The 11369-nt window shown below is 37.9% G+C and overlaps 1 protein-coding gene across 1 annotated transcript in view; it reads left to right on the plus strand.

The window, feature by feature from the left end:
• The window catches only part of mrc2 (mannose receptor, C type 2), a 55265-nt gene that overhangs the window by 19019 nt on the left and 24877 nt on the right, over positions 1 to 11369 (plus strand). Inside the window, exons 3-9 of the mRNA XM_036589863.1 lie at positions 2173 to 2346; positions 2569 to 2733; positions 3783 to 3896; positions 4166 to 4309; positions 6867 to 7058; positions 7405 to 7559; positions 9298 to 9402. Coding sequence (XP_036445756.1) covers positions 2173 to 2346; positions 2569 to 2733; positions 3783 to 3896; positions 4166 to 4309; positions 6867 to 7058; positions 7405 to 7559; positions 9298 to 9402 — 1049 coding nt within the window. The remainder of the gene's footprint in view (positions 1 to 2172; positions 2347 to 2568; positions 2734 to 3782; positions 3897 to 4165; positions 4310 to 6866; positions 7059 to 7404; positions 7560 to 9297; positions 9403 to 11369) is intronic.

Here is an 11369-nt window from a genome sequence, read left to right on the forward strand (position 1 = left end):
TTTTTATGATTAAAAAATTATAACACAGAGTTTAACCTTTGCTTAACTTTTGTGTGCAGCTAGTGTGACAGAGGTGACCCGATTGCTCGGGTTGATTTAGTGTTTAGCTGTATGTGATTTAACATGTTACAAACTGACCTACAGGCCTGTCACAGTTATTACATAATTGCCTGGCTGCAGTTATTTCAGCTGATCGCTATTATTTAAGCTGACTCTAATCATTTCCTATAGTCATGTTTTCATTGCAACAAAAAATAGAAGTATAAATAAAGCAGTAAATGCATTGACTGAGATGCGTCTCACAAAAGCAACAGAAGCTCTGAGGTCCACTTATAATGCTGTTGGTGCTTTCATGTACTAAAAGCAGTTAGAATTCATTTTTATATGACCATTTTCTAACCTCTCCTTATCCTTTAGAATTAAACAGGCTGTTTTTGTTACTGTGCCTTTAAGACTGATATATGTAAGTGATCTGTGTTCTGATTGGCTGTCCTCTATTGCGCCTGAAACTTTCCATATATCTTCACTGTGAATGGGCGGAGCTAAGCTGCTGTAGGCTGAATAGGCGGAAATATAAGCAAATATATTACTTTTCATGATGTCACAAAAACAATTAATTCAAAACAGGCAGCTTAATTTCTATATTGCTGGCTGTCAGACCAAAACCTTGTATCTCCAAAATGGTAACTTTACAGGAGAAGGAAAAAACATATTATACTTTTAATGCAAGTTAATGGAACCAGACTTTTTTCCAAGTAATTTTGTTTCTTTTGGTCCATTTATCATGAAATTTACACACAATGTAAAGGACCACAGGCATTTTCAAATTATGTCAAAAACTGAAAAATGGAGATATGAGGTTTTGGTCCGACAGCAGCGATATATTGACCTTAAAGACTAGTGAGTGGATGGTTTTGAAACTTTAGCAATGTCTTTATACTACATTACAGTCTTTTATTTAAAAAAAAAAAAAGTGAGAACAGTCCAGTTTTGCATGACATGAGCCCTTTAAGAATGCAGTTAGAAGTTTGCCTCTATCTTTGGAAGCACTTGCAGTTGAAGTCAACAGACTTACTGAACACAGTTTCACAGAATTCCTTGCTGTTTGAGGTGAGAATAAACTCACCGAGCCGTATTACTGGACTGCTAAGTGCTCCAGAAAGTTAACTAGAATGATATGTTGTGTGGATTGCGGTTTCTTGAATTATAACTTTGTAAAGACTTTTGCTAATTAGCTAGCTTGGTAGCTAACGCTAATGTTGTTAGCATGTATGCTAGCATAGTGAGTTTACTTCCCTCAAATTTTCATGTTTTCAAGAGAAACGTAAGATTTACACATAATTCTACACAACAGTGTAGTGTAAAAGTGTCAAAAACATAAAAGCAAAAGTGTCTATTTTCAGGACAGTCATTAGACATTAGCTACTAAGTAGTCAGCCAGTCTGGCCACGTTAGGCTTGTACTTTGGTGGTTGTATGATTTTAACAAAAAAATGAAATGCAGGTGTTCATGTAGTAACTCCATGATCAAAAAACTCACACTAACTTTTTGCTGACATATATTTCCATATACGACTTCAGTTATTGTCACCATTTTGTTTAACGTGAGGTGCTCAGTCAAAAAGGTACAAAGTCAGTCAAAAAAGGTACAAGATACCTGATCTACCCAAAGTTAACAATCTGCCCACTTCAGTACCAGTTTTAACATGCCCTCGTCCACTTGGCCTTGGCGTTTCTCCTCAGGGGAATCCCAGATGCCGTGTTAAGACCAAGTGAAAAGGGTGTTAGATGAGCCCTCAGAGGGCTGAGCAAAACTTGCCCAGAAATCACTGCGACCTGACACATTTCCTATTTCATTCCCCAAAATAATGGTGGACAAATCTGTGTATAAGTAACAGCAGTAAACTGCTTTCAAATACTTCATGATTCAAAGCTACAGCATTCAGTTTGCTGGTTTTAGGTGGCAAATTACTCCAAGTCTTCATCACTTTGCTCTGCTAAGTTGCTAAGTTTGAATGCTAAAGCCTATGTGAGTAACTGCAACAAAAAGAAGGGCACTACTTCAGGGCTCAAATTTCATGCGCGAACTTCTCGAAAGAACTTCTTGCATTGCAGAGTTTGTATGCCTGGCCGATTAGCTGACTAAGGCTACCTTGCAAATTTATCTCCATAGAGATCTACACTATTCAGGGGAACTCTCATGGCCGGCCCTGCTACTTGCCCTTCCTGTACGATGGCCAGTGGTTCCACAGCTGCACCAGTGTTGGGCGGGAGGACGGCCATCTTTGGTGTGCTACCACCCACGATTACGGCAAGGACGAGCGCTGGGGATTCTGCCCCATTAAGAGTGAGTCCAGTTTACCAGAAACCGCCTACTCTTACAGCTGTCCCCAGCCTACCATAACAGTTAATGCTGTTTGTTCAAGTGATTCAGATGTGCCACTAACGTAAGTGGCTTGCAGTTCAGTAGTTTGGCTCAGAGAAGAACATGCCTGTTTAATCTCTCTCTCTCTCTCTCTCTCTCTCTCTCTCTCTCTCTTTCCCTCTCTCTTTCTCTCTGTATGTGTAGGTGCGGACTGTGAGACATTCTGGGACACCGACTCTCTGATGGATAACTGCTACCAGTTTAATTTCCAGGCCACTCTGTCGTGGAGTGAGGCTCGTACCAGCTGCCAGCAGCAGGGGGCAGACCTGCTGAGCATTACCAAGGTGGAGGAGCAGAGCTACATCAATGGTGAGACTGACAAAGAGACAGAGAGAAAGGAACAGAGATAATGAAGCTGATGGTAGTCATGGTAAAAATGGACTATCAGTAACAATTGAAAGAACTTTCAAAGAAAATATGAGTTTCTATGATTAAACCTGTGCTCTCAACAATTTCCCCCTTAGTCATAATGGAATTGAGCAGCCAAGACATGTTTGGTAGCTGAAGTTTGCTTCTTTAGTGTTACACTGGTGCAATTAGGCTAATGAAACTAGCAAGTAAAGGGAGCTTATACTTACATGGTTTCTGACTCTATGACTTACTCTTATCTTTAATATGAAACAGTGCTAAACCAGTATTTTAAACAGATGAAACGCCAATAGGAGACAAAAATTAAAAAGAGACCTCCTTAATATCTCTGCAGTTTCTCCTAGATAACAGTGAGATCATAAGGAAAGATAAAGGAGACTTTTGCTGGAGTCTCCTGCTGCTCAAATGTTTCTCCTGAGAAGAGGACCTCACTAATCTCACATGTGCCTCTTGAGTTTCAGTAAATGAGATAATAACACTCATGTTTATCTGCAGCTAAACTCTCCTCTCTCGTCATATCTCATATTTCCTTTTTGTCTAATGAATTTCAGGAGAATCACAATTCGGCCTTCTTAGCCACCAAACAGCAACATTTGAGCAAGAAAATGTACCTTTGGGCGGTACTCGCGACCTTAATTAGATCCATTATTTTGTCCATTTTTGTAGAAAAAAGCAGGGAAATCTCTATTTGTGATGACTTGAAGAGGAATTCCACATTTCAGTTTTTCAGGATTTCTTCATACTTCAATTGTTGACATGCAAACAGTCATTGAGGGTGGTCTGATGTGAAATGTTATGTTGCAGAGAAACTCACTGACTCTAATTTCTTTACAGTGGTAGTGATAGGAACCAGGGGTTGTGATGCCTGCAGTGCAAATTTTTTCCATTTTATTATACTTTTCAAAACAGTTACATTTGTTTTTAGTTTTTATATATAATGTTGATGATAGTAAAAAAGTGCTAAATCTGGAACAAAATCACTTCCTCAGGTTTGCTGACTGGTTATAGTGCTGCCCTGTGGATGGGTCTGAATGATCTGGACCTTAATGGAGGCTGGCAGTGGGCTGACTCTGCCCCTCTTAAATACCTCAACTGGGAGACAGGTGAGAGAATCACACTCACAGAGCTACAGACTTTATAACATGTGCTCACTCGTTTCTCCCAGGTGGAACAATAGCTTGATTTATTTGCTGATTACTGTAAGTCTTTAAGCTAGCGCTGACTCATGGTGGCTTCAAATGACAGCTTGTAAGCCTGGCATTCACCCAGTGTGGCAAGTGAGAGCATTATTTGGTGCCTGAGAGATTGCAGGTAATTGTCTGTATAAGGCAGGCTTGATTTGAATAAAGACTCTGTGTCTGTGTGTTTCTAGACCAGCCAAATCATGAGGAGGATCAGAACTGTGCTGTGATCCGCACTGAAAGCTCAGGCCGCTGGCAAAACAGAGACTGTTCAATGGCTCTGCCTTACATCTGCAAGAAAAGACCCAACGCCACCCTGGACCCCTTCACCACAGGTGTGTGTATATGTATACACTGGCACAAGGTTACTGCAGGTCATTCAAAAGTTTTAATAATACCTTAAAAAGGTCTTTAGGCAATGAAAAGACTAGAAATGTCTAATTTTTTCATATATAAGTTATTCAGTTTAATATATTATAATATTCAGCGTAAAGGCTGGGGTGAAAAAGTCATGTATATTAAATTGCTTTACAATAGTCCACCAACCAAAAATATCCAGCAGACTGTAGTCCTCTGCTCAGAAACTGACCGCGGATTAAGCAGTAGAAAAGATAACAGTTTATCTGAAGTTCTTGGAAGTGTTTCAGCTCTGAGTGCTTTTTGACTGAGGCGCAATACTGGACGGCCAATTCAAAACAGAGCTCATTTATTTTATATCAGTCTTGAAGCCACTGTTTAATTGTAAAGGATAAAGAAAGGTTGAAAAATGCTAATGTAAAAATGAATTATAGCCATTTTTGGCACATACAACCAAACAAATATTGTAAGTGGACCTTAAGAGAAAAAAATAAAATAGAAGGACAATACAGAATATGGGCCGTTTAATAAATGCCATATTTGAGCTGAAGTGGAAAATCTATTATTCTTCCTTTGTAGAGGTCTTAGGAAGGTATTTAAAAGATTTAATGTGATTTTAAAAATTGGTAAAAAACATGTTAACATTTTTAAAAATGTTGGAATCAATGTTTTTAGTAATATAAAACTAGTTGCTGCAGATATATGCCAGTCTTGTGCACCTCCACAGGTTTTGAATAATTAGCAGGTAGCTGGGGAGCTGTGAAAAAGGTAAAAAGATGAACAGAGCTGTAGACAATTCCATATTAAATGAGAAAGCTGTATAACGTTAAGATTAAAGTTATATAAAAATGTCCAAAATTAGTTATTGCTTCATATTTTAAGGGGGTGATCAAATCTCAAGGCACATGACTTGGCAAAAAAATATTTAAAACAGAGAATTAAATTATATTATCAAACTTCTTCCTGTGCCAATATTTGACATATTGAATGAAACTAGAAGTACAGTATGGTGAATAGTTTATATTAATTAAATAGACATATTAGAGAGTTATTATTATATCTCAATACTTAATATTGTATACAAAGTACACATCCAACTCCAAAAAAATTATGACAGTAGGAAAATGCAAATCAAATCAGAAAGCAGTGAATTGTAAACTCTTAAAATAGGTTTTTAATTGAAAACAGTGCAAAGAAGAGATATTTAATATTTTACCACATCAACTTTATTGATTTTTGTAAATATATACTAATTCCAAATTTGACGCCTGTAACACATTCCAAAAAAGTGTAAGTTTGTAAAATGATTAAAAACACTGTTTTGGAACTTTCTGCAGGTGAACAGGTAATAAATGATGTTGTCATGATTGTGTATAAAAGGAGCGTTCATGAAAGACTCAGTCGCCACTTTGCGAAAAATGCATAAACGAATAGTCCAACAGTTTAAAAAAACGTTTCTCAGCATATAATTAAACATGCATGACATTCAGAGATTTCACCATCTACAGCCCATGACATTTTTAAAAGATTCAGAGAATCTGGAGAAATCTCTCTGTGTACAGTACAAGGCCAAAAACCAATACTGAATCCCTGTGAACTTCAATGAATGCCAGTAAACACATTTCATCACTGCATCTGTAAATGCAAGTTAAGACTTTACTACGCAAAGCAGAAGGCTTATATATCAACAACATCCAGAAACACCGCCGACTTCTCTGGGCTAAAGCTCATGTGAGATGGACTGACACAAATTGGAAAGGTGGGAAAGGAGTGTTCAGTTTTCAAACTGTTTTTGGAAATAATGGACATCTGGTTCTCAGGGCCAAAGAGGTAAAGGACCATCCAGAATGTTACCAACCCAAAGTTTAAAAGCCAGCACCTGTCGTGGTATAGGGGTGGGTTAGTGGCAATGTCATCAGTGTTAGCTTGTGCATCTGTGAGGGCACCATTAGTGCGCGGGGTACGTGTGCATTTTGGAGCAACATATGTTGCCATCTTTTTCAGGTACGTCTTTGCTTGTTTCAGGAAAACAACACCAAACACGTCTCCCATTGAAAATGTGTGGCACTTTACGAAGTGCAGTACATGGAGTGTGACGCAAAATAATAGAGACCTTGGACTTTTGGGCAGCTGAGTTGTTACATCAAGGAAGAATTGGAAACATTCCACTTTCACAACTACAACAATTAGTGTCTGTTTCCAAACGATTACTGAATGTTGATGTAAAGGAAAGGTGATGTAAAACATGCCCCTGTCTCAACTTTTGAGGCATCAAATTTAGAATCATATATACGCAAAAGTTAATTAGTTGAAACTTTAAATATCTTGTCTTTTTACCACTTTCAACTGAATGCAGGTCAGAATAATTTGCAAATCACTGCTTTCTGTTTTTATTTGCATTTTATTAATTGTCTCAGTATTTTTGGAATTGGGTTTGTAACAAATTATTAGTATGTCTTTATTGTTCTAGGCTCTGAAGATCATCTCAAACCCAGGGCAGGTATTCATCACTGTGTGTATGTGTGTGTATTTCAGACTCGTGGGCAGATGATGGTCAGTATCAGTGTGATGTAGGCTGGCAGAACTTCCAGGCTGGATGCTATAGGCTGAACTCTGAGAAGATGGACTGGAACTCTGCCCAGAAAACCTGCCAGAAGATGGATGCCCACCTAGTCAGCATCCACACCCTGCCGGAGCTGGAGTTCATCACTGTGCAAATGAAAAGAGGTACACACATATCAATGCTGTTATAACAAAGCCTCAGCTTCATATCTTGTCAATAGGTGAAAGAAAACATTCTTAACTTTTAATATAAATTTAAGTAACAGAGCTTTATTCTAAATAATTATTTTACCATTTCTGTTGATTTATTCATAATAAAATCTTCACCCAGTGTAAAGCTGGGTTTTTCAAACGGTGCAAAAAAGAGCCTTAATAAGACATTGACAGTGTGACAGACCCTAAAGGCCAAATTTCAAACATGGCATCTATGACACTGTCATATTCTCTCTCATACACACACACTCACAGTATCTGAGTGTACAACTCAAGTCTTTCTGTTCGTCTCTCTCAGATGTAGATGAATTATGGATAGGCCTGCATGACACCGCCATGCAGATGAATTTTGAGTGGACAGACCGCACCCCAGTCATCTTCACTTTCTGGCACCCGTTTGAGCCCAACAACTTCTTGAACACGCAGGAGGATTGCGTCACCATGTGGGGCCCGGTGAGTACCCCCTCTAGCCCCTCGCTTGCATCTGACTGCAGATTTGAACCTGTCGAATGTAAATGTAGTTCATTATGTAAGTAACTTTGGAATTACACAATTACATTTAAATAATATGCTATTCAAATGGAATATACAACATGCAGTTCACATAGAATATATAAATAGAATATATTAATTATAATAATAATAACTCTAGATTTATGTAGATTAAATAGCTTCCTGATCAGGCAAAACCTGCCCTGCCACACCACATCACTCACAGCTATTTGTACCCCATTGGTCCAGTGCGCACTTAGGGCAATATAAATTGTATCACAATGTGTCACAGTATGCTTTTTTGAGTATGTTGTAGTTATCGTCAGTACTTCTAGAACACAGACTAACTGTGCTTTATTACAATGACAGCACAGTTAGTGCTTTTTAATTAGGTTTAGTGAATGTCAGAATTTAAATAATAATCATTTGGGCTTAGTTTTGTGTTTTTTTAATGTGGCACTACTGGCTCTTTATTGCTTGTTTCAACTTATCAGATGTTAGAAGATAATAAATATTGTGGTGCTGTGTATTGTGAACATTTCTTAGAAGTATTGTGAAGTATTGTGATATATATTCACTATCACCCACTACTTATGTATACTGTAGTAAGACTAAACTGATATGAAAATTGTGTGGCTAATACTGATTTTAAGGGGCTAAAAAATTAGAGTACTGATAATATTGACTGATATGATTTTATATTTTAAATATATATACTAGGATATAATTTTATACTCCAGTAGTTTTAGTTACACAGTCAGACAGTCAGGCTCTACACTGTAGGTGGTGGTTTTGGAACCTCTTGTCTGTTCAGATCTGGGTAATGGAATGAAACCCTTTTAAAAGTGCTTAACATTATTTGGAGCTCAGTGAAGAAAACATATACCCTGCTTATGAAATGTTTTCCATTTAGCATTAGTGGACGGTTGTCCTGAATAGAGCGGTCAGTTAATATGCAGGCTGCGACCGGAAGTGCCGGCAGAAGGCGTTTGGCTGCTTTATTATTATGATGGAGGTATTGCACAATAGACTCCTCTGCTTCCCAGAGAGCTGTTTTGGTCAGGCATTCTGTAATAAGTGTGGGCAGTCAGTTAGAGCTGTCCAGCTATGTTGAGTCACTCTGCTATGCTACGTGGCTCAGAAGTGCGATGAAAAGGCATTTGGAATTGAAGGCATTTAACCCTCAGAAGTTTCGTTATTGCTGTCATTTTAATTCAGATCTACTTACATAATTACACAGTTAAGTATACAGTTACTTACGTAGTGGATTATGTTTAATTTACGTTAACTGTAAAACAAAATAAGTGTAAAAGTAGAGTAAATTACCAGCTACCAGCTGCCTTATCTTCACACTAATTTTCCTTTCCATAGTGACTAAGTAACAGTAAAATAGCAACTTTATACTGTGACTCCACTCAGACCACAAGATTACTGTAATGTAGTTGTATTGAGCTACAAATTAAAACACAGTCATTTCCTGTATTTTTACAAAACAACTGTAATAGTAATGAACTTCCACAGATACTCAAATATCACATCCCTACAGATTATACCATGCTTTTGTTATGGACTGTGGCCTTTTAAGTAACAAATTCATGAACAAGCATTAAAAATGAATTTGATACACCTGCATCATGTAACTCATTAATTTTTCTCTGTTTGTACATGAATGTGTGTGTGTGTGTGTGTGTGTGTGTAGGAGGGCCGCTGGAATGACAGCCCCTGTAATGTCTCCTTGCCCTCCATCTGTAAGAAAGCTGCTCAGAAGACAGATGGACCGATCCAGGACCACGGCTGCAGACCGGTACTCTACATGTCTTCATCTTTAACTCTCTCTCTGTCCGTCCTCTCTCATTCTGTCTACAGTCTGTGCTGTGCACCATGTTAAGTATTAACATGTTAAGCATCTCCATTTTTTTACTCTCCTTCCCTTTGACTCTTCATCGCTCTGTCTCTCAGATCAAATCAAATAATATAATTCATGTTGATTATATTGGTTATATTATCAGTAATATACATATAAACAATTAAAAGGAGCTCTCATAAAAATAAGTCATACAGTTTGGAGAGTAACTGTAGTTTTATTATAAATGTATATTTTTACATAATATTTCGTTTCTGTCAAAACAAAACCTCATATCTTCACAATGGTAACTTTACAGGAGGAGGAAAAAACATCAATCACTTTCAATGTAAGTCAATGGAACCAGACTTTTTTCAAAGTAGTTTTGCGCCATTTAATTTGGTCCATTCATCAGAATGTAAAGAGCAGCAGGCATTTTCAAGTTACGTGAAAAACTGGAGATATGGAGATACGAGGTTTTGTTCCGACAGCAGAGATATAATAATAATAATTCATGAACAAAATGGAAGCAAATAAAAAAATAGAAGAACAGGATGATAATAAAACAAATAAAATAATCATTAAAGGGAAATAGAAATTAAGGAACACATTTAAAGGTCATACTAGTATTCCCACAGACTAGATAGGCAAAGATATGATGTCTCTTGTTTCTGTTATTTTAAATGAATTGTCTGGCTGAAGCACTGCTACAGGATTAGTTTTGCGTGGGGAGGTGTGGTGATGTAATTTAACATAAGATGTCTGTAATTTTTATGACTGATTCACTGATAAGGGATCTTGCATACTGACTAAGTTCAGCTGCTCACAAGTACATAAGTTTTATCATAATTGCGCTTACCGGAGCCACATGCCTGGCTTTCTCAGATGAATGCAGTGTGTTGTTAGTTTTGTTCTTAAGTAAGTGCCTCCATACTTCATATGTGAAACCTCATTCTCATTCTAATACTGGAATAATGTAACCAGGATTATTTCTACTGTTGTTTTATAGTAGATAATTTTGTAATAACTGCATCAGCTCACATTCCCATGTAAAACTACTCTAAAGCCTGTAGTTTCACATTCACACCATTTGGCAGACGTTCTTATCCAAAGTAATTTCAAGTTTTAATCGTGTTACAGAGGAAGGCAAATGTAGCGTTAGGAGTCTTGGACTCTTATTGGTTAAGTGTGGTGTGCTTGACCAGACGGGGAAACCAAACTCCGGTCAAACTCAAGGAGGGCAGCAGTGTTACCTCTACACTACACCAACTGTTTGTGTTTCCTCCTGTTAAATTCAGTTTTTATTTTAGAAAGTTCAGTCTTTATCTCTCTCTCTCTGTCTCTCTCTCTGTCTCTGTCTCGCTGTCTGTCTTTATCTCTCTCTCTATCTCTGTCTCTCTCTCTCATTTTCTCTCACTCTTTATATGTGTCTCTCTTCCCCTGTCTGTGTCTCTCTCTCTCTCTCTTGGTCCCTCTGTCTCTTTTTTCTTTCTGACTCTCTTGCTGTTTATGTACCTCTCTCTATTTCTGTCTCTCTCTTGATTCCTGTCTTTTTCTTTCTGAATCTCTCTGTGTTTATATACCCCTCTCTATCTGTCTCTCTCTTTATCTATCGCTTTCTCTCTTTCTCTCTCTCTTTCTCTCTCTCTCTCTCTCTCTCTCTCTCTCTCCCTTTCTCACATAAAGAGTCTTTTCAGTGTTGCTGTGTCATGCTGTTGGAACTCCAGATGTAGTCAATCTGCACAAACCTGCCAGAGACACACTGTAAATACTGCAGTCATACACACTCTTACACACACACACTCACACACACACACACACACACACACACACTCACACACACACACTCACACACACACACACACAGACACACTCACACACACACACAAACACACTCACACACTCACACACACACACAGACACACTCA

Source organism: Colossoma macropomum, unplaced genomic scaffold (genome assembly GCF_904425465.1).
Source record: "Colossoma macropomum unplaced genomic scaffold, Colossoma_macropomum, whole genome shotgun sequence".
Classification (NCBI taxonomy): domain Eukaryota; kingdom Metazoa; phylum Chordata; class Actinopteri; order Characiformes; family Serrasalmidae; genus Colossoma; species Colossoma macropomum.